Source organism: Gossypium raimondii, chromosome 11, assembly GCF_025698545.1.
Source record: "Gossypium raimondii isolate GPD5lz chromosome 11, ASM2569854v1, whole genome shotgun sequence".
NCBI classification, from domain to species: Eukaryota; Viridiplantae; Streptophyta; class Magnoliopsida; order Malvales; family Malvaceae; genus Gossypium; species Gossypium raimondii.
In genome coordinates this window covers 45,579,797-45,603,264 of record NC_068575.1, presented here as the reverse complement: position 1 = coordinate 45,603,264, position 23,468 = coordinate 45,579,797, and the positions used below count along the sequence as shown (strand labels likewise).

At 32.1% G+C, this 23,468-nt stretch overlaps 2 protein-coding genes across 3 annotated transcripts; one reads left to right on the top strand and one right to left on the bottom strand.

Moving 5' to 3' along the window:
• The first annotated feature begins 4,938 nt into the window (after window positions 1-4,938).
• LOC105803632 (proline-rich receptor-like protein kinase PERK8) lies at window positions 4,939-9,857 on the top strand. The gene is made up of 9 exons (XM_012635924.2): window positions 4,939-5,204; window positions 5,292-6,701; window positions 6,929-7,339; window positions 7,647-7,733; window positions 7,888-7,958; window positions 8,163-8,239; window positions 8,378-8,525; window positions 8,775-8,936; window positions 9,112-9,857. Exons 2-9 carry the CDS (start codon window positions 5,696-5,698, stop codon window positions 9,493-9,495), a joined length of 2,346 nt encoding a protein of 781 aa, XP_012491378.1. The 5' UTR covers window positions 4,939-5,204; window positions 5,292-5,695; the 3' UTR covers window positions 9,496-9,857.
• A 4,113-nt stretch (window positions 9,858-13,970) lies between these two features.
• LOC105803633 (glutamine synthetase nodule isozyme) lies at window positions 13,971-16,927 on the bottom strand. 2 transcript variants are annotated; one of them, XM_012635926.2, is made up of 12 exons: window positions 16,812-16,927; window positions 16,381-16,420; window positions 16,194-16,297; window positions 16,030-16,078; window positions 15,553-15,659; window positions 15,354-15,441; window positions 15,141-15,269; window positions 14,985-15,059; window positions 14,855-14,908; window positions 14,725-14,762; window positions 14,493-14,652; window positions 13,971-14,402 (listed from the first exon to the last, which is right to left on the bottom strand). In XM_012635926.2, the coding sequence occupies exons 1-12, from the start codon at window positions 16,883-16,885 to the stop codon at window positions 14,250-14,252; spliced, it is 1,071 nt and encodes a 356-aa protein (XP_012491380.1). In that variant the 5' UTR covers window positions 16,886-16,927; the 3' UTR covers window positions 13,971-14,249. The 2 variants fall into 2 exon arrangements, with proteins under 2 accessions (XP_012491380.1, XP_052480287.1); XM_052624327.1 differs by lacking the exon at window positions 14,493-14,652 and having other exon boundaries at window positions 14,282-14,339.
• Window positions 16,928-23,468: the final 6,541 nt, after the last annotated feature.

Below are 23,468 nucleotides of genomic sequence, written 5' to 3'. Positions count from 1 at the left end.
ATTTTTTTTTAAATTATTTTAATATCTTTTCATATTTAAAATAAATTATATTTGAGAGTATTTTATTTTTTTATTTTAACAAAACCAATGAAAATAAAAATATATATGGCAAAATTTGAACCCACGCCAATAAAATTAATAAAATCCTAATTAAAACTTTTTTATTCATTTTATTTTAATATGTACATTTTTAAGATGAATTTTATCTCGATACAATTGATAGAGATGATAAATTGTGCATGTTAAAATAAAAGGTATAAAATATGTAAGAATGAAGTTTTGGTTGAATGATAAATTTATGATTTTACCAATACAATTGGCATAGGTTCAAGTCTCACAATATGCATGTGTTTATTGTTTTTCTGTTAAATGAAAAGTCTAAAATGCTCTCAAATAATATAACTTATTTTAATTATGAAAAAAATTTCGTAATTTTTTTAACCGAGTCTTGTGTCACCAACTCAATTACGAACTTAAATAAACCCTTCAACATTGCAAACGTTCAAGAAAATCCCTTTCTTTGCAAACATTGCTTTCTTCACTCCCTTCAACATTGGGGCTACAATTTGCATCTAAACAAACCACTATGTGCCTTGATTGGTAAAGACACATAATCATTTGATTAAATTTTAAACCGGTGAAGCTTGAAGTACCATGCTCATTACTATGCATTGATGGCATGGCCCCATCGCCATTACTCATTGAGCATTTCACATTCTTAATTCTATTTAGGCCTTGCCTCACCATGCCTGTCCCTTTGTCTAATTTCTTGCCTACAAATCTAAGTCTCTTACCATTAAAAGTCAACATGCTTCTTTGGTTATCCTCTTTTTCACCTGTATTCAATTTTTACACATTTAACTCATCAACATTATTATCTTCCTTTCATTTCATCTAACCCCAAATTTTGATCTCCTAACCTAATTTTGGTTGAGTTTCCAAGTTCCGGAAATCCTTACCTCCCAAGTTGTCGTTGCACTTTACACACACTGATTGACTACCAATCTTACATATTGCCCATTTTCTTCTTAACCTTCAATATCTTCCTAGACTATGACATCTTTATATAACACGACTATGACAATCACATTCTAAGCAAACATTCTATAAGCTATCATATTCAACTCTTTAAAGGTTACCATCAGTTTGAATTTTTTAAACAATCAGGCATCTTAAACCCACACAAATTGTCACCCTCAAAATTCTCCATCTTGTACCAATCATCAGTATTGTAATCTATCTTGATGACTTCCGTGATTGTATCTCTTATCACTTTAAGGTACTTTGTTTATACATAACACCAAACAATCCCGGTAAATGAATCCAAACAAATACATTATAAGGAAAATATTATGACATAAAAAATAAATAAGTTCATAATTGAACAGTTAAATATTATCCATACACCACCTATACGTTTTCGGTAAAACTTTTGTGTAATATTCTAATAATTGAAACTTAACCATATAATAGTCATTAGTACTTGTTTTATTTGCAAAGGATCCCCTAACATATATATCTTATTCAATAATGCATTTAATAAAATTTTCATGCCCAAGATGATCATTGACTTAAACATGATTTTCCCCATTAGTGTACGAACTTTTAAAAAAACTAGATAGAGAGGATTCACTAAAAATTCTCAGTTGATCTCATCATAATCCATCCCCTTTGAAAGTTTTTCCATGTTGTTCAATTTACCCATTAAACTTATCTCTCAAAAAAAATTGTTCCCCCATAAACAGTATCCTTTTGGAGAGCTCTCCTACTTCCTCCACCTATAATGGCAATGACAGAGACAACTTTGTTAGTCATTTTATCCTTTTTTTTTTTTTTTGGTAATACTTCTATTTCCCTCTTTTGAGAAATTTATTCTTTACATTTTGTTCAATGTTTTATATTGAAAGACCAAAAAAATAACATACAACTTTAGGATTTAAAGTAAGTTTTTACTATTTTAACTTAAAAAGAAGAAGAAGAAGAAAGGAGCTTAAATGCTTGCATCTATTCCTCCTTATCATCGACGTCAAAATAATTGGCCCTTTCACATCAATGTTCATATTAACCTATAAAATATTAAAAATATATATTTGCTTTGGTTGGTCACTTCTTAAAAATTGTTAAATGAAATCACGTGAACAAGTGGCAATACATCACAGATTTTGTTAAAAGACAACAAGTTACTAGCTATTAATATCATTTTATCTTTACTTGCAATATTTTTAAAGAGTATGTTTGGAATAAAATATTTTAAGGTAAAATTATTTTTAAATAACACGTTTTTGAAAGAAAAAGTGTTTTTTCAAAAATAAATAATTTCAACTTCTTTTAAAAGCGCGTTTCTTTTTGATTTCTTAAAAATATTGTTAAACTAAATCTTAATATTTAATTTTGTGTATAACCCTTTCTCTCCTCTTAAACTAAGTCTTAATCGGCTCGGAAGTGTATATCGATTAATGAAAAGGGGAAAATAATAGTTTAATTTAAAGAAAATAAAGTAACTTGGCTTGAAATTGAAGTTAGAAGCAGACCAACTTCCATCATTAGCTCAACAAACCTCTAAACCTTCCTGCTGAGTAAAAAGTTATGTATATAATTTAATAAAATATTTATTTTATTTAAAATGACAAATAATATAAAATAAATCTATTTAATAATACAAAGTTCTCATGATGTGATTTTGTTTATTGTAACACAGCATATTCATTATTCAACACAAACATGGGCGGTTGGATGTGAGAATTGGGATCTTAAATTATTCCATTTTTCTCAGCGCTGACTTATTATCTACCATTTTCAAATATTTAAACAAATCTTCAAAAATTCTCAATATTTAATTATTTAATTTTAATATTCAAATATATAAATTTAATTTAAATTTATATGCTTAAAAATATATTCTAGATTTTATAATTAAAATGAAATTTCTGAAAATCGATTTAAAATTTAATTTTAACATGATGTTTTAATATTAGAATAATAAAAGTATAATAATAATATTTTGACAACTTTTAAATAGATTCCATTTTTCAAATATTCTGAAAATTTTAGTTAAAAAATATGTTGGGTGAACATTAAAAAGCATATAAATAAATATATTAAAACATTAAAAATCCATGTTAGTTAAAACATAAAAGTAAAGGAAACTACTCAAAAAAAAAGCAAAATTCAAAATGAGAGGGATAAATAGGCAAAATTTATTTTTAAAATAAAATTTGGTTTTAAATTTTGAAATTTAATTACTTAAATAGATCATTTTAAATATTTGATTATTCAAAATTATTTTTTGCATAATATTATTTAAGATAATATAAATATATAATAAACATTTTAAATTTATTTTAGATAATGATAACATCTAATTAATATATAATTTACTTAATTTAAGAAAATACTTCTTTTAAAATGTGATAATTAATTTTTAAATTCTTTTATGTTAAAAACAAATTTTAAAATAGATAATATATAAATATTTAAGCTAAATCAAATGGAAAAATATCTAATTAACTACTATTTAATTTTTTTAAAAAAATCTGATCATCTAATTAAATATTTAATATAATAATTATTTTTAAATAGATATATTTCAAAAATCCAATAATATATTCGTCATAAAACTAAGCTATATCTCAACATGGCTTTGGAAGATACTCTTCTTTTGTCTTTACATAGTTTTTTCCAACTCATAGGTAAAATATTGGTTATACAGTTTGGGATGTATAGATTCATTAGTTGAAAATAAGATGATACATCATCATTTATGTCAAAAATATTGAAAGATTTTAAAATAAATATAAAAATACGAAATTTGAAATCTAAAATCAAAAACCTAAATTTAAAATTTAAAACTCGAAACTTTGAAAGAAAAAATAATTAATTATATTTAATAAAGCTAATGTTATTTATTTAATGTTTTTTATTTTACACGAATGATAATATACTATTTTATTATTAAATATAATTCTTAAAGTTGTAATATTTAAAATCTCCCAGCTTAAATTATAATATAACAATAATTAAAATTGACCATTTTATTTATTTAAATATTTATTTTAAATTGTCAACATAAAATATTTTAAGATTAATTAAAATAATATAATTTAGCCTTTATGAAAGCTTTAAAAAGATTTCGATATCTTTTTAAAATATATTTAAAATATAATAATCAATTGGTTGGAAAACCCTGACCAATAACGAAGCTCAAACTTAAAAAATCATTGTTAAGTATTATGAATAAAAAAACCTAAATATTTTATTTCCACCAATTGAAATTTTTAATCAAATTATGCTATTAGACCCTATACTTTGCATAAGCTGTAAATTTAGTATTTATATTTTAATTTGATTAATTTTAATCCTTATATTTTTCAATTTTAAATTTTTGTTCGGACCAAACAGTTGTAGTTAAATATGTTTGATTAAAATTTTATATTAGTTTTGAATTATGCATAAAGTTGTAGATTTACTCTATTTGAATCATTTTAATTGCTATATTTTTTAATTCTAAATTTTCAGTCTTAATGAAAATGATAGTCATTAATGAAAATAGTAAGTTGACATACCATTACATGTGCAATAATATGTTTATCGTATTAAATTTTGAAAATAAAAAAATTTAACTTCGTGAATTTAACAACCACCATTTGGTCAAGACTAAAACTTCAAAATAGTACAAGGACTGAAAATGACTAAATTAAAATATAAGAACTAAATTCATAATTTAGGTATACTAGAAGGACTAATATCAAAATTTAACCATTCCTTTTTGAAAAGGGCGATAATGGGGCCAAGAAAAGAATGGTGTGGATACAGGGTTTGATGATGGTTGAGGGCAGGGGCATTAAGCCTGAAAAGAAAAAAAGGAAAGAATATTAAGTAAACAGCTAAGAAAGAGACAGTGCCATTGGTAGGCTCTCATACATGTGATGAAAGACACGATTGCCTCACTATTTCACTCCCTATTCCAAGTTGCCCCCACGTTTCCTCTGCACCATTTGTGGGCTCTCTTCTCTTCTTCTCTCCCCAAAACACGCTCTCTCTCTCTCCCTCCCTCTCTACACATTTCCTTCAAAAGAAAAAAAGAAGCAAGGGACAGCCTTTTCCCTTTTCTTTTCAACTTTTCTTTTGTTTTCTTGCTACTAATCAACACCTCCATCTCGGGAGCTTTTCAAGATTCCAATTTTCTTCACTTCTTGGAGAGCTAGGTAAGCATTTCTTTTCTTTCCAGCTTCTTGGGTTTTTTTCCCTCAGTGTTCATCCATATGGTAATCTTGCATTTTGCTTATTAACAGTTGCTTTGTCGTTCTGTGGAAGTGAGAACTCAGTCTACTGATGTGAATTTTTGAGATTGGCAATCTGGGTTTTGCTTTTTGGAGGATTTTAAACTCTGGGTTTTCCTCATTTCTTGTTTAAGTTTGGGTTTTTAGAGGTTGTTGGAGTACGGAATTGACTTGATTGGTTTTTATTTCTTTTGCCTGAGACTGACTTGTTGAGACATTTTCTATTGCCAATTTTTTGGAGTTTTATTTTTATTTTAGCTACGGAAGTTTGAATACACGTTTGAAGGCTTGAATTTTAGCATTTTGTGTTGTGGAAAAGATTAGTGATTAGTGTTGGAGAATAATTGGAGACTTGAATGTTATAAAATGGATATGAAAGTGTAGGGAATATATTAGGCTTGAACATTTATAGAAATATGACTTCAGTTTTACCTTCCGTAATTCCACCAACTTCTAATGATATCCCACCGCCACCGTTGTCTCCTACCTTGTCCTCTAATTCCTCAACCACTTCGCCTTCCCCTACTTCATCTCAGCCTAATCAAACTACTGATCCCCCACCATCACCCTCAAATTCCTCAACTCCACCCCCTGAATCCTCTCCAGCTGTCCCTACAGCTCCTCCTCCATCACCACCTCTGTCTCCACCACCGGCATTGACCCCACCACCAGTTTCGCCTCCACCATCGACCCCAGCTTCACCTCCTCCGTCCCCTCCAGCTTCCCCACCTCCATCACTGCCGACATCTCCGCCACCTTCAGCTCCTGATGCTCCTCCTCCCTCCGATAATTCACCACCCTCTCCGGTTTTATCTCCACCAACACAATCCAGTGCTTCTCCTCCTCCACAAGCTGCACAGCCACCTCCTGTTGCAGCTTCACCTCCACCTGCTGTCATTTTAAGTTCACCACCACCCCCTGACAATGTTCCAACACCGCCTGCCTCAAAGTCTCCATCTTCACCATCAGCAACACCACCGCCGGAAAGCTCTTCCTCGCCTCCTAGGCTTACACCTCCACCACCCAGTTCTAAGACTGCTCCCGCTCCTGCCACAACTTCTCCCTCAACACCCACATTATCATCCCCTCCTCCTTCAGTTCCATCTACCTCCTCACCACCTACAATTTCATCTCCGGAATCCCCAAATACTACTGGAAGTCCTAGTTCATTGCCCTCAATTCCAACCGAGAAACCAACTGCAAGGTCAACTAATGGTACCAATGGATCTGAAAATGCGGCATCCTCTGGTAAGAGTGGTTTAGGCACAGGAGGGTCTGTGGCAATCGGCATTGGTGTTGGGTTTATAGTGCTCAGTCTTCTTGTGTTGGCTGTGTGGTTTGCAAAAAAACGAAAAAGGAAGAGTGCTGGAACGAAAATTGGGTATGCCATGCCTTCTCCATTTGCCTCTTCTCAAAATTCAGGTATATGGTTGAAACATTGCTTATCTACAATAGTTTATGCATATTATGTGTAAACATGCCATGTTATTGACAAGTGAAATCAACCTTTTTTATCTTAAATTATCACTTGCCAAAGATTTAAAGTCGATATAGGATAAATTTTGTTTCCGGGTTGTGCAAATTATGTTTCAATTCCTTTTGGATATTACTTCAATTATGCCCTATAATGTACTTGCATTGCACCGCAGATTCAGCCTTTTTGAGGCCCCAGTCTCCACTTAAACTGGTGGTAGGAAGTGGTTCTAGTGGTGGTTTTTATTCACCGTCAGACCCTGGTGGGGTCAATAGTTCCAGGTCATGGTTTACATATGAAGAGCTAATCCAGGCAACAGATGGATTTTCGGAACGTAATCTTTTGGGTGAAGGTGGATTTGGTTGTGTATACAAAGGTATCCTTACAGATGGTAGAGAAGTGGCTGTAAAGCAGCTAAAAATTGGTGGTGGGCAGGGAGAGCGGGAGTTCAGAGCAGAAGTTGAGATCATTAGCCGAGTACATCATCGCCATTTGGTTTCACTCGTGGGGTACTGTATATCTGAGCATCAAAGATTGCTTGTCTATGATTACGTCCCGAACAATACCCTTCATTACCATCTCCATGGTAAGACATCTTCCATGCATTCTCTGGTTATGACGAAGTTGGATATAATTTTAAGTTCAAAGGTCAAAATAGTTTGCACGAATATTAATATGGTTCAAATTAAATTGATATCATGGATATTTATACCAACTCGGTGAGAGGATTCCTGTCTTTTAGCTTCTTTGGATTTGAACCACTTGAGCATCTGTACTTAAGTTGGGAAGCTCCATATTTTCGCGACTAACACTTTCATGCACACAATCATCCCCTATACAGATTGGATTGAAGATAATGTTTTAGTTTTGTGCACTTTTATGGAATTTTGTAGGTAGAGGCGGGCCGGTTATGGATTGGGCTCTTCGAGTCAAGGTTGCTGCCGGAGCTGCTCGCGGGATAGCTTACCTCCATGAAGACTGTAATCTTTTGTTCTTTCTTCTTTTCTTTGTCGTACTTTGAAACCCTGACATATGCTGCAAACCATTTAATAATATGAAGAAAAAACAACAGTAGATTAAACATCTATACCATTGAGTTGCTATGCTATAAAAGTAATATGTTCCTTTGATCAGGCCATCCTCGCATCATTCATAGGGACATCAAGTCATCAAATATTCTTCTTGACAGGAATTTTGAGGCTCAGGTATTCCCTTTTCTACAAATATAAAGTTTTGCCAGCATCATTATTTTGATCTTGAATTGCTTCTTGACAGTGCTTATGAATAACATAACAAGTTTGTTAACTCGAGACTTATGCACTACTTTTAGAATTTACAAATTGTACTCTTCCTTAGGACCTGCATTGGGACTTCTTTTGTCAAATCTAACTTTCTGTCTCGCAATTCAGGTTTCGGATTTTGGGCTTGCAAAATTAGCATTGGATTCAAATACCCATGTAACCACACGTGTGATGGGAACCTTTGGGTAAGTTAGCACTAGACATTGTTCAATAAATTGAAAAATTAATTACTGATTCTCAATCGTTAAAATCATACTATATTACTGGAAATTAACTACTGAATATTCAGGTTTTTTCTGATAAATGGATTTGTTCTTTTTTAGATATATGGCTCCAGAGTATGCAACAAGTGGCAAGTTAACTGAAAAATCCGATGTTTATTCCTTTGGTGTTGTTCTCTTGGAGTTAATTACCGGGCGCAAACCTGTTGATGATTCTCAGCCGTTAGGTGACGAGAGCCTGGTTGAATGGGTAAAAGGCTATTCCGCTATGTTTTGTTGTGTTTTCAAAAGTTTTTTCTTGTTTTAACATGCCTTTTGCTTTGGCTTTCTTCGTAAGTTTTAGCTTATACTGTTAGAATCTTCAAGAAATTTGATTTTCGTCTGAATAAAATCTGAAGTTGCAGTCTAATATTGTATGACCTTGATTGTTTGTTATTAACAGAACCTGTGGCAATGTTCCAATTTCAAACATATAATATGATTCAACCTTGTTACTCAGGCTCGACCTTTGCTTGCCGAAGCAATTGAACATCAAGACTTTGATATGTTGGTGGATCCGAGGCTGGAAAAGAACTACATGGGTCATGAAATGTTTCGAATGATTGAGGCAGCTGCTGCTTGTGTGCGACATTCAGCTGCTAAAAGGCCTAGAATGAGTCAGGTAAATAGATTAAAGTACTAAGGAACTATTTTGAGAATCATTAGAGGGTCATGTCTTATACTCATGTCAGAATATATGTTGGATCATACTAGTACTCAAAACAAAATGGGGAATCCGAGTAACAAAAGTAAGCAACTTGCGTGTTTATGTGTGTTCTTCCTCATTTATTTCTTAGGTGGTGAGAGCTCTAGACTCACTGGACGAGTCATCGGATCTCACAAACGGAATGAAACCTGGCCAAAGTGAAGTCTACGATTCAGCACAACAATCTGCACAAATCAGAATGTTCCAAAGGCTAGCATTTGGCAGTCAAGACTACAGTTCGAGTTTCTTTAATCACTCTCAAAGCAGTTGGAGGAGTCGAGACGATGGTAGTCAAGGTAGCTGGAAGAGTCGAGATAATGGGAATCCAAGTGGCGGCTGGAGTCGAGAACAAAGGGATAGAGATTACAGGAATCCGAGCGGTGGCTGGAGTCGAGAACAAAGGGATAGAGAGTATGGGAATCCGAGCGGTGGCTGGGGCCAAGAACAAAGGGATCGGAACACCCTAATGCCTTGAATGCACCTGTAATGTAAAGCAAATCAGTTGAGTTTTCAATGCTTTACCGTTACATGGTAATTGAATTGCCATTACATGAGAGAGTTTAAAGGGGGATGTCTTGACTCTAAATTTTGGATAAGATTCATTGATTATGATCATTGGATCAGATCATTTGATGTGTAATATTGTTAATTTTTAACCCTTTTTTTCCCTCTTTTTCCTTCATTATTTTTTAATGAAAAAGCTTATATTTTCCCTGTAAGAATGCATCTATTTTCTATGTTTTAGAACTATTCATATATAATTCTCCTTGTATTTATATTTATTAACAATTCAATATAAGTTTCTTTTATTGGAATGTAAATTTAATTAGCACATTATCCTTTGGTTTATTTAGTTGTAATATAAGATTTTATTATTTGGTACATATTTTACTAAATTGTTTTTTTTACATAATTTGTGTTTCTTTTATTATTTTATTATTATATTTTTACTAAATTATGTTATTTGTTGCCATTAAAGGAAAATTTAATCAAATTGATTTTAAAAAATGATAAAATTGTCATAAAAATAATATTTCATAAAAGGTCAATATATCAAAAATTTTAAAAATAGGGATAAATCTAAAAATTTTATCTTATATACAATATAATACATAATGTTGACACCATTTTTTGGATAAAACGGAGTCGACTTGGGGTTTGAAAAATGAAATCGAATGTGGGAGTCGCCACCAATCTTTTTTGATGAGGTGTGATCGGGTCACCTCGAAGAATGATTATTTTTAATAAACGGTTTAGATTTATTAAGACAACGCTTTTGGTCTACGAAATTCAGAAAAATAGGTTCGGGAGTCGGTTACGCACGAGGAAAGATTAGCACCCTCGATGCGCCCAAAATTAGTACCTAGTTGATTACTTAATGTCTTGGTGTCGAAAATTAAAAACTCGAAAAGAATTTAAAAATACGATCCCTCTTTACATTGCGTTATTTTAAAAATGACTCGAATAAATCAAAATGAAAAATGCCTTCTTATCTCGAATTAACAAGATGTCACATCCAGTAAGTTAGGACATGACACCTCGTATTTTTTGAGAGTAAGCTTGCCTTTTATTTTGTATTTAAACCGCATGCGTTTTAATTTTAAAAAGGATATTCAGTTATTTAGAATCAACACGAAAAAAATCGAAGCTCAGTGAGTTAGGGCACGATTTTCTCAAATTTTCTAAATACAGAATATTGCCTTTATTTTCAAAATTTTATGTGTTTGGAAATTTAAAAGGATATTTTTGCTATTCGGGTTTAACGAAAAAATCGAGACTCAGTAAGTTAGGGTATAATCTTTTCTTAATTCCCGAGATTGTTTAAAACTTGAGTTTAAAAAGATTCGTGTATTTAGATTTATTATGAAAATCGAAACCCAGTAAGTTAGGGTACGACCTTCTCGAATCTAAATACGAGATTTGGTTTTATTTAAAAATCATATTAAATAAAATTAACTTAACACAAAATGGTAGGAATAAATGCAATATTAACATGTATAACACAATGATAATGATAATACAAGTAAAACTAATATAAGCAATAATCAAAAGGAAATAAAATACATAAAATAACAAATCCAAAGATATGAGAAAATTAAAGCGGTTCCTAAAAATAATAACGAATACATGAATAAATAAATAAATAAATAAATAAATATCAAATAGTATAACAATAACAATACAAATAGTAGGAAATAAAATGTTCATGTATATATATAAACATATTTAAGTTATAAATCATAAAGTGAATGTATATATATGTATATAAAAGTTATGGAATACATAAAATATAAAGAGTATATACAAAATACATATATTAGAAGTATAAAGGATATGTAAATATATATATATAGTTATGCAAATAAAAGAGAATACATGTAAGAATGTATATATGCATGTAAATACATACATATATAAACTATAGTATATATAAAAAATAAACGTACATATGGGCACATATATACATATATATATATATATATAGAAGCAATTATATTAGTATAATAATAGTAATAATAATAATAATAATAATAAACTTAAATAATAAAAGTGCTAAAATGCCGACTAAATTGAAATAAAAAAGAAAATATTGGGCGAATTTAAAATAAAAAACGAAAAGGACTAAATTGTGACATTCGCCGAAAGAGGGGGGACCAAAAAGGTAAATAGACCATAGCCCCAAAAGGCAGTGCTGCAGTGGACCAAAATGAAACCAAAATAAAACTCGGGGGCTAAATTAAAAATAAAAGAAAATAACAAAAAGGGGCAAATTGTAACGCGCTTCAAAAGCGGAAGGACCGCGCATGTAAATAACCCACCTGCACAAAAAAACGCGGACCCTAGGTCGCGGGTCGGGTCGACGCGCGGGTTATGGGGCTAAAACGGTGCCGTTTTAAATGCTATAAAAACTAAAAAAAAAAACCCTAAATCTCATTCTAATCTGCTTCAAAAAAAATAAGAAATAAAAAAAAAACAGAAACTCTCCACCTCCCCCCCCCAACCATCCGAACGATGGCCTTCTTCGGCCTCCGCTGCGGCACCCCGTGGCCGGCGGTCAACGCCGAGAAAGAAAGGCCCTTTAGCCCTCGCTGCGGCGTCCTTGAGAGCCAAGCTCTCTCAACCCGCGAGAAAGAGGGGAATCCTCAACCCCTTTCGGATCCGAATCGGAGACGGAGGAGAAGCCCTCTGACGGTGAAACCGTGGCGGTTCCCGGTGAGTCCCCTTTTATTTATTTTATTACTAATATTCTAAAAATGAGTAGATAAAACAAAAGAAAAAAAGATCTTCTAAACAGAATGATAGAGAAAAAGAAGGGAAACCTTCTCTGTTTTCTGCTTTGTATTTCTTTCTTTTAATGTTTTTTTCTTTTCAAAAATCGGGACTCCCGATTACAGTCATGAAGCCCCCTATTTCATTTTACAATATTCAGCTTTATAGCCAAAGAAAGCTAAATTTTTTCTGTCTAGTCTTGTCTGCTTCTGCTTTTCTTCTTGCGTGTTTGCAGGTGACCGTATGGCAGGTGGCGAGGCGTCGACGACATGGTAGTAGTGTGTGGCGGCGCTAGAGAGGCAGGGAAACCCTAGGGTTTTCTTTTTTGCTGAAATTTGTTTATGTTTTGGGCCGTTTGGGCCATTGGTATCCTTTTTTAAATTTTGGGCTAGGTTAATAATTTTGGGTTTGTTTGGGTTAGTTAGGCCTAGTGTATCTGTTTTGCTGGTATGGGCCCGGGCAAAATGGGCTTGTACACATAAATTTCAGAATTTAAGACGAATATCTATATAACATCAATCATCCATACTCCCTTGTCTAAAAAGAAATCATTTAATGTGATTTTTGTAACATCATTTTATGATAAATAAATTGATCTATTTACTTAGATGCGTACAATTAAATTAAAATCAAATTTCTATGTAAACATTGGAACCACAATAAAAAAGTTTCATATGTATAATTACATCAAATCTAAGTTTATGTATCAAATTTCATATTTGATCAAAGTTCATATTGAGATTTATCCTAAATTATTATTGTTTTATTTTTAATTAAGTAAAATGAATCAAATTGGGTAGATTTGTCAAAGATTTCACATTACCAAGGAAATCTAAAATTATTAGTTAAAAGTAATCTTCGAACTCAAAACTAAGAAATATTATGAATTACTTGAATTGAATGTGCTTAAACTTATATTTGGAGATTCTAAAGTAATTAGATGAAAATGTAATTATTAAAGTAATAATTACACTTTTTAGTAATTAGAAGGAACTTTAATACCACACGACTCACACACACTAATCATAAGAGTGAGTTATTCTGAAATTGAACTTTTTAACTGCTTATCTAGAGACTTAAACCCAGATGAGTTCTATAAGATGAACAACACTGGGAGCTCACTTTGAAATGAAATTGAAATTTTAAAAATTTTACTTTCAAATATCGGAATTTAAAAAATCATATTATAATTTTAGAAAAATTTAAATTTTTTTTCCGAAAATAACCATAAGATTAAAATCTCCACGAAAGGATTGCAACATAGAGGTGATCATGAGTTGGTCTACCCAGCCCAGCCCAAAAAATGAGAGGGTTCAGGTAAAAATATAGGCCCAAAATATGGGTTTGGGCAAAAAAATGAGGCCCGTTTAGAAAACAGGCCGAGTCTCGGGTAAAACTTTTTTGGCCCGGCCCGACCCGAATTATATATTAAATATATATATTTTATTTTTAATCAAATATTATATATTTTTATTTTTAATCAAATATAAATTATATATATATTAAATGTATATATTTAATATGGGTCGGGCCAGACTGAGCTTGAGCTTAATAATTTTCTTTCAGGCCGGACTTGGACAAATTTTTAAGCCCATATTTTAGGCTGGGCTGGGCCCGAGCCTAAAATTTTGTATGGGCCCGACCCTGCCCATGATCACCTCTACAGTGCAGCATCAACAATTAAACAACTCAAAAAATAGCTCTTAATATTATTGATAAAAGATACATTTGAAAAGAGCATAACTTAATGGCAAGGAATCAACAGAAGATATAGAAAGGCCAAGTAGCCATTAAATGTAGCAGCATCCATCAAAGTAAAAAGACATGATTATTTGTACCCTACCCCAAAACAAACTAGTTCTTTGGTCCGATCCGGCTCGATATAGCAAGCAAAACAAAACAAACATAGCTCTTTCCTTTGTACCACACAGAAACAGTAAGGCAAGGTATATATATGCCTCAGGGTTTCCACAGGATGGTGGTTTCTGCAATCATGGAAGTGACAATGTATGGGTCCATGTTTGAAGCTGGCCGCCGGTCTTCGAAATAACCTTTTCCGGCTTTCTCTGTGTCTCGACCAACACGAATCGATATCCCACGGTTTGCAACACCCTATTCAACCATTGCATATTGTACATTGAATAAAGGAATAAGAAATTAGAATTTCCCAATTGAATCAATGGAATGCGTAGCAGTGTATACCCATATGAAAGTGTTGATGTCGGCAGTCTCATGTCGACCAGTGAGGCGGCGTTCATTGCCTTCTCCATAGGCAGCAATGTGTTGTGTGTGCCTCGCCCCAAGCTTTTCAATTGCTTTCTTGATAACCTCATAGCCTCCGTCACATCTCATGGACTTCGTACTGTTACATACATACATACATGACACACAATTAGTTCTTGGAATAAACTTGGAAAGATCTATTAAAATATACCTGTAATTGGTGTGAGCACCGGCACCATTCCAGTCTCCCTGTGATCATTAGTATTAAGGTGTATGAGTTAATCTTCAAGTTCATTAAAATAGAGCTAAAGTAAAAGCAAAGGGAAGCAAAGGATTCAAACCTGAATGGGCTTGGGATCAAATGAGAGCACCACACCAGCAATCTCAGTGATCCTCTGTAATTTAGAAACTAGAATATTAAGATCAAAAGAAGCGAAAGTGTTGTCAAGTGAAGGGGTAGTGCTTCATTACCTCCAAAACGTAACGCGCAACCCATAACTCATCTCCGGCAGAGATGCCAACTGTTGGGCCAACTTGAAATTCCCACTTTAAGCCATCAAGAAAAGAAAATTCAGCATAACAAACGAATATAAATATATTTGGATTTAGGCCAAAAGGTTATAGTACCTGTCCTGGCATGACTTCTCCATTGATGCCACTGATACTGATTCCAGCATATAAACAAGCTTTGTAATGAGAATCCACAATGTCACGGCCAAAGGCTTTGTCGACGCCAACACCACAATAGTAAGGTCCCTGTCATAAAAGTAAGATTATATTTATCACCCACTGCTGCTTCTTCTATAAAACAAGCAATTGGAAAAAGAAAGAAATGATTACCTGAGGTCCAGGAAAGCCACCCACAGGCCATCCAATTGGCCATTTAACATCTTTCTGCAACAAGGTGTACTCTTGCTCTATTCCATACCTGTTTTGCTCTCATATATCATATGCAAAATCAACACAAATATATATATGTATGTACTAAATCACACATTCTTAAATAGTTCAAAGAAAGAAAAGAACAAAAGGGAAATACCAGGGTTCTTCGGCGACAACATCAGGATGGCTAAAAATCTTAGCAGCAGCGCATCTCTTGTTTGTGGGAATTGGATCACCAGCTGGAGTATAAGCATCGCACATAACCTAAAAAAAAATCATCACTGTTTAATATGGAAGTTAGGACTCAGCCGTTTTAACATTTATCTTATTTGGAGTCAAGTGCGGATGGATGTGCCCAACATTCTTTTAAAAATTTCATAGCATTGAAAATCGGGTTTTATGAATTAAAATTTTTAGAGCAAGCGGTTCGATCTCAATATATTTACTAAAATACAACTTTTACTTTTTATATCTATTTTATATTATTTTGATTAAAATATTTATTTCCATATGAATTTATGAAAAATTTAAATTTTCTTTTTGTTTCAACTTCTTAATTGTATAAGATTTTAGAAAAATTGCAGGTGAAGAGCATGTATGGAATAATAAATAACATAGATGAGACACAACTTACAAGAATATTGTTGCCCCTCCTAAATGGATCTTTGAATATAGCTTGAGGACTATTCCATTTAATTGTAAATATACACACAAAAAACAAAAATAAAAAAATCCATCAATATATCTAACAAAAAGTATGAAAACATTTAAAAGAGAAAAAGGAGCAAAAAGTAGTACTATAAGATGACTTCACTGTCTTCGCCAGAGGCTTGACCGGTGCTGGAACCGTCATAATTCCACTTTGGGAGCTTTGAAGGATCGCTAACAGGCCCAGAAAGTGTCTATATATGCATGTATATAAGCATATCATGTTATTACAATGTAAAGAAAAATACCTGCAAAATCAAATGTTCAAATCAATTACCCTTGCTTTGCTTCTGAGATCGATGCCTGATCCACCCACCCTGTTCAACCATGTCAAAAGGGAAAAAAAGCTTCCATTAGTAACAAAAACCAGATCAGAAGTTGCCATTCCAAACACTTTTTAACCTAATATTCAGTATTCAAAAGCAAGATGTAAAGCAGTCGGCTATGTAGTTTAGTGTAACTGTGTAAGAAGAGAAGAAAAGATTTTGGATTCTTTCCAGTTATAAAGAGCATTTCTAATTATATAGACCCTTTTATTACTTAACAGAGAAACCTTGTTGAAAGCAAAAAAATGAACACTCTGTTTTGATTATGTTACCAAGCAAAACAGAGGATGTAGAGCGCGCACACATTGAAGAGCACACTGAGTTAGACATGTTTTGGAAGAAAGAAAGAAATTGTGGAAGGAATAGGAGAGTAGGGACCGACCATATGTATTCGGCAATGATTTTGTCAGTGCAGTCCGAGAGATTTTGGTTAACGAGATCTGTAAGAAGCGACATATTCTTCAAAAGAATAATAAAACAAGTTTTAAAACGAACAGATTTGAAAATAGACACTAAGACGTGAAAAACATAGGCAGGTTGCGTTGCCTTTTATAGTGGCGATTCTTGTTTGAGTTCACAACTCTATTCTCAAAAAAGGGTTATATTTTATTATTATTTGACCTATAAATTTAGTCTATAAATAGACTCTTTTACAATCTTAGAAAATACACACTTTTAGAGGGATCTTTGTTTTCTAGTTTTTGGGTTTAGTTTTTATCTCTATCTTTTGTACTTTTCGTTCTTTTGTCATTATAGTAAAATTATTTTTATCCGTGGTTTTTTCTCTTTTTTAGAGGAATTTTTCTACGTTAAATTTATGTGTTCAATTTCTCAATTTCTTTAACTATCTTTATTTGTTCGTTGCTTAATCGGGTCGATATCCAACCTTTTATTTTCTTTTATAGAAGAAGAAAAGTTAGTACGGACTAGCCAAGATTAGAAATCTAGTCCGACGTCATCATGAAAAATAGTCCATTGAATTTCAAACAGTCCTCGCTGAGATCATTAATGTATAATTGCCTCGTACGTATGACCTCAAAGATGGAAATGTTAGAGTAAGACTACACAATATATTCTATGACGATAATTAACCTGCAATGACTCGGCACTTGGCCAGACTACAACCATGTAGGACATAGTATTGTTAACTATGTTGTGTCACAAGACAAGGGATGACCTCTTTATATAATCTTAAGTGCACAAGAGGCCAAGGGTCGGCTCATTTCCTTACCAACATTATGCAACAATCTTCTCCTTCTCCTCTCTCCTTACACAAGCTCTTCACTTATCACAAATGAATTGGTGCTCTTTTTCATTATTCGTGATTTGTATCAATAAATTTGAAGTTCTTTTAAAATATATTTTGTATTATCAAATTAAATTTTAATACTAAATAAAATGAGATTATGCCTTGAAATATGAATTTTATTATGAAGTGAATTAATTAAATCAAAAAATGTAAAGAAAATATTATAAAATGTGAGCAAAATATCTAATTTTAATTGCTTACTAATGATTGAATTTGGTGAACAATTCGGCATAATCGTTTTAAACGTTCCCTTTCTCATGCACTCATGCTTTTTAAATATTACAAAATTAAAGGAAAAAATCAAACATTAACTTTTTTCAACAAATACTTTGCATTAGGTCAGTGATGACATAAGTAAGTTTTGTTTGATAATGTTGAAAGGGCAAGGTGTTTTCAATTTTTTAAAATGGCTTTGTGATTATTTGCTTACACTAGCGTCACATACCATGCACCTTCCTTCTTCTCTTCTCATTATTTAATTCTAAAAGAGAAGACTTCAATTCATTATAAATTATACAATATGATTTATAAAAAGAATAAAGTTTATAATCGCAATACTATGTGCTGATATTACTGTTAATTTAACTTGTCTATTAAATGGATGTATATTTTTATTTCTGTGAAAAGATTCGTAAATCATTTCCATTCATCTATTAAAATACTATAAGGTAATGTATATTTTAGTATCTGAATTTGGTAATTTGTACCTGGTTGGTATTTAAACTTATTTTGGACGTAACTAATACCTAAACTTGAAAATCATTAACCAAATTGGTCCTTTTCTTGAGTACATGGACACTGTTAAATTTTGTATTGGCAACTAATAAAATATTGTCATGTGTGTTCAAATTTTGTTAAAATATATCGTTGATACAAAGTACAAGAAGGGAGGAGAGTAAAGAGTAGTTATTGGTGGTTTTATGGAAGTTGGTTCATCTAAAGAGGCGGAAAGCTAGAAAGAAACAAAAGGACCGATTAACTAAGAGAGAGAAAGGATTTGCTCAGAGTAACTTTAGAGTTGAAAAATTGATCTCTTCTTCATTGTTAAAAAGGTATTTATAGAAGAGGTCTTCTTGCTCACTACCTTGACATGGCAAGTTGTTATAAGGAAAGTTACCATTATGTAAAGAGTGAAGGACGAGCATCGTGGGACCCATTCCGTCATGCACTCAATCAATATGAGTATGTTACGCATAAATGGGCCCCTTATTGTATTAAGAATGTGTTCACACTTGAAGAGCGTTCACACCTAAAAGCGAGTGCCTCAAAAATAAGCGCTCATCTCATTATCTAGGAGTGGATGGACTTGTCAGGAATGCTTATCTAGCAAAAGGCCTTGAAAACAAAAACGGTGTCGATTTTTTGGTCAGGACGGATGGTCAACCAAAACATTGCCTCAAGTGGAGTCAAAGGGGAGGCCAACACCTTCTATCTTGTTGACACATGTTCAGGTGGTGAAGGGATATAACATATATTTTAATACAATTTTTAGAATTTCAAAAAATAAAAATAAAAACCTTTTTTTTTTATTTCATGTGCGTAATGAATCTAGAAAAATAGATATCTAAATTTAGATGAACCTCGACACCTATTTATCTAAATTCATTTTGAATGGGCATTTTAGTAATTTAATATTATATATACATTTTATAATTTCAAAAACTAATACTATAATAAAACCCGATTTTTTATTCACATGTATAATGAACCTAAACAAATAGGTGTTTAGATTTAGACAAATCTTGACATCCATTTATTCAAGTTCATTATGGATGTACATTTTCTTTTGTAATTTTATATTTTATAATTTCAAAAATAATATAAAAATATATTTTTATTTCATGTGCATAATGAATCTAGACAAATGTATGTCCAAATTCCAATCAATCTAGACATCTTTTTTCCAAGTTCATTCTAGACGTGCATTTTTAGTAATTTTATATTTTTATAATTGAATAATAATATTATTAAAAACTTTGATATTTTTAGAAAAACTTTAAAATATTTTTATCTTTTTGTGTGTGTGCTTTAACCTTAAGAGTATGATAAATTTACTACTAGATAATAGATAAATGAATGGCAACAATTGTGTTTTCCCCGGCCAGATCTCACATTGATGTCTTAATGAAATCAACACCATCTAAAGAGGATAAATAACGAGTGTTGAGAGAAAGCATGGGCTCGTTTGTATAATGCAACACTGCAAATTTCTCTCTATTGTTATTTTAGTCAAAAATATAAAAGACAAAAAATGTGAAAGCAAATATGTTGGAAGCACACTATAATCTGTTGCGTTGTTCAAATTATATAGTTGAAAATATAACAGAAAATATATTTTGCTGATTTCTAGCCACATCCTAACTAACTCTTAAATTCATGCCACAAACTAAAAAATACCGGAAGACTTGGTCTACAAACCTATTATTCAGCAAGCCTAAGACACATTCTCAACAACCCTCATTGCCTTAGTAATTGTAAAGGCCTACTTTATTTCTTAAAACTTCAAACATAACTTCTGGAAGAGTGTTGGTTAACATATCTGCAATTTGATTTTCAGTCTTTTAATAAACCAACTTGATTTCACCAATCTTCTGTTCTTCTCTCAAATGATACAACTTGATCTTGAAATGCTTTGTTCTTCCATGAAAAACAAGATCATTTGAAATTGCAATAGCAGTTTGATTATCTACATAAATCTTTGTTGGCTTTATTTGCTTCATTAATATATCTGCAAGTATTTTTTCTAATCCGAATTGCTTTGTTCACTATAGCATTTGCTGCAACATACTCTGTTGTTAGGGATCGACCCGATTAAGCAACAAGTAACAAAAAATAGCGGAATAAATTGAGAAATTGAACACACAAATTTAACGTGAAAAAACCCCTCCAAAGAGGATAAAAAACCACGGGCAAAGATAGTTTTACTATAATGGCAAAAGAACGAAGAGTACAAAAGATGGAGATAAAACTAAACCCCAAAAACCCGAAAACAAAGAACCCTCAAAACGTAAACACAAAATTCTCTTAATGTGTTATGAGTTCTAATCTCTAATGGGTGTATTTACTAAGGTTGTAAAAGAGCCTATTTATAGGCTAAATTCATATGTCAAATAATAATAAAATAATCTAAACTAATCAGTGTTTGACTGAAACAAATAAACAGAGTTTAACTAAAAGATTATTTTTCAAATTTGACTGAAAATAGGAGTCATACTTAATATCTGCCTTTGCTGTACTTTGAGCTATCACATCTTACTTCACCTCTACGCCTAAAAAATAAGACATCAAACCAAGGTCTGTCATCTCGAATGCTTCAAACATTTTAGCTTTAAACTCTTCCACCAAATTCTTGTTGCTTTCTGTTACAAGAAGATCATCAACATAAACAGAAACTATAATTAAATTAGCATTTGTTTTCTTCACATATAGTGTAGCTTCACTTGGACTTTTAACAAATCCAAGGTTTTGAAGATATTCATCAATCCAATTGTACTAGGCCTTAGGAGCTTATTTAAGATCGTATAAGGTCTTGTTTAACATGTAGACTTTCTTCTCATGCCCTTTGACTTGGAATCCCTCAAGCTGCTCTACATAGATTTTTTTCTTGAAGATAACCATTTAAAAATGCAGATTTTACATCCAACTGATAAATCTTCCACCCCATTCGTGCGGCCAAAACAAGTAACATCCTGATTGTATCCAAGCGTGCCATAAGAGCAAAAATTTCTAAAAATTCACTCCAAACATTTGATTGTACCTCTTCACAACTGTTGGACAAAACACGTTAGTAAATAAAAATATAAATACAAATAAACAAATATTTATATATATAATAAAATAAATTGAATAATTTATATTTAAATTATCAGATACAAAAAAATAATAAATAATATAACGAAAATCAGAAATCGAAAAGAAGAATCGAGTTTTACTATATGTTGAGGCCTGTTTTACACAGTTTCCTTAAGGTAAATTTGTCTGCTCTTATGGTACTTGGAGAAACGTTGATCGACTATCTCCCTGGATACAACAACACGATAATCGAAGCAATAGCACCTCTGTAGTGATCAATGAACAAACATTGCCTTTTTCTATCATCGAAACGTTGGAAAATATGGAGAGGAAAAGAGTAGAATTTTTTTAGAGTAAAATAAACTCGGCATGGGAGAGTTTGATTTAGAAATTTTTTTTTGAAGAAGTCTTAGCCTTTTACAGGCATTCAATTTAGAGGAATTTTGGAAATATCCATGAAATAAGGATACAAAATCTGCATTAAAAGAGCAATTAAATCCATTTGACTTAAATCAAATCAAATTGATTGGAATCAAATAAAATCAGGATATGTGTCCTTTTAAACCAGTTATATGAATGTTTTGAATTTAGAAAATATGATTGTGCATGCCCAATATACTTGGTTAAGGTGGGATCACCCTTTAAATGTAAAGGATTTGGTGACCATCGAAAAGGTTTGGAAGTATTGCCTCGAAGAAAGGAGTCCAAATGGTTTCAAGGTAGATGATGTCAGGAGAAGCATAAATGTATAAAGGTTAGTATTTTGCAAAGACGCCTAGCCTTGAAGATGATTTAGGGTTTGGTTATATTGTAAATTACACATACATGAATAGTAACATAGAAAAGACCTCTATAAAGATGATTTGGTGAGCATTAATGGTTCTAATAAAGGTGCTGACACTGTTGTTTTTGTTGGTACAGGCATTGCTAAAGCTTGCGATGAAGTAATGGAAGTTAGCGAACATGAGATTCCTTTTTTATCATTATAGTAAGCAGCACCAACATCCCTATGATAGATTTAACTTGTTTGGATGACAATGATGTACTAGATGTAACTTCTTTGAATGTTTATTATGGTGATACTAAAGATACCATGGACTTTAGACTAATAGTTTTGGTGTGTGTCAAGATTTGGTAGCTCACAAACCTTGTTTCATTGAACTAATGTTGTTTATATTATTATTTTGCGAGAAGTTCTAGTTCATCCCAAGTGCATACTTGTGATCCTCGTCTGTTGGAAACCCAATGAATATTCTCTATTTGGCCAAATATGTAACCTCCCTAACTTGGCCTAGACGTTAGACTCGAATTCGGGAGATTACATCGACCACCGAGATGGCCTAATACGATTGAGGTTTATAAAATAGTCAATTTAAAAAAATTATTTATTTTAGAAGAAAATTTAGTTTATTTTCAAAAAAGCTGGCGAGTTATAAAAAAAAACATCGTAGTTTAACTTTTCTAAGTAACAGTGACTTCTTTAAGAAAAACTTAGTTAATTTTACATTTATCTATTACTCCCAATTTTTAATTTTAATTTGGTAACGGAAAAATGATTTTTACTTGGTTTAAATAAAACTATATTTCACGCCTTAATTAAATAAAACTATATTTTAAAATTAAGATAAATGTTATGCATGTAAAATAAACCCTAAAAATGAGTCTCATGCCACAAAATAAATAAAACAGTGCAGTTCCGACATAACAAAAATTATAAAAATAAGCCTAATAATATTACCATAAAAATAAAGCGTTTTTGAGCCCTTCATATGCCGCGTCCGCGTCCTAACCTGGTCGGTTATCTGTAAAGATGGAAAACAAATGGGAGTGAGCTATAAAGCTCAGTGTGAGTTCAATCATAAGAAAACCAGTGCAAACAGTAGACAAAACATACAGAATATCAATTCATAGAGTACATCAAAATTAATTAACAATACA

Bases quoted from the DNA above. Each gene is read 5' to 3' on its own strand.
- LOC105803632 (XM_012635924.2), top strand. From the start codon at position 5,696: ATGACTTCAGTTTTACCTTCCGTAATTCCACCAACTTCTAATGATATC. The intron at 8,240-8,377 runs GTAAGTTAGCAC...GTTCTTTTTTAG, and splicing joins CGTGTGATGGGAACCTTTGG to ATATATGGCTCCAGAGTATG. The intron at 8,937-9,111 runs GTAAATAGATTA...TTTATTTCTTAG, and splicing joins AAAGGCCTAGAATGAGTCAG to GTGGTGAGAGCTCTAGACTC.
- LOC105803633 (XM_012635926.2), bottom strand. From the start codon at position 16,885: ATGTCGCTTCTTACAGATCTCGTTAACCAAAATCTCTCGGACTGCACT. The intron at 15,270-15,353 runs GTAATCATTTCT...CTTTTATGACAG, and splicing joins GTGGCTTTCCTGGACCTCAG to GGACCTTACTATTGTGGTGT. The intron at 14,763-14,854 runs GTTTGAATCCTT...TAATGATCACAG, and splicing joins TTGATCCCAAGCCCATTCAG to GGAGACTGGAATGGTGCCGG.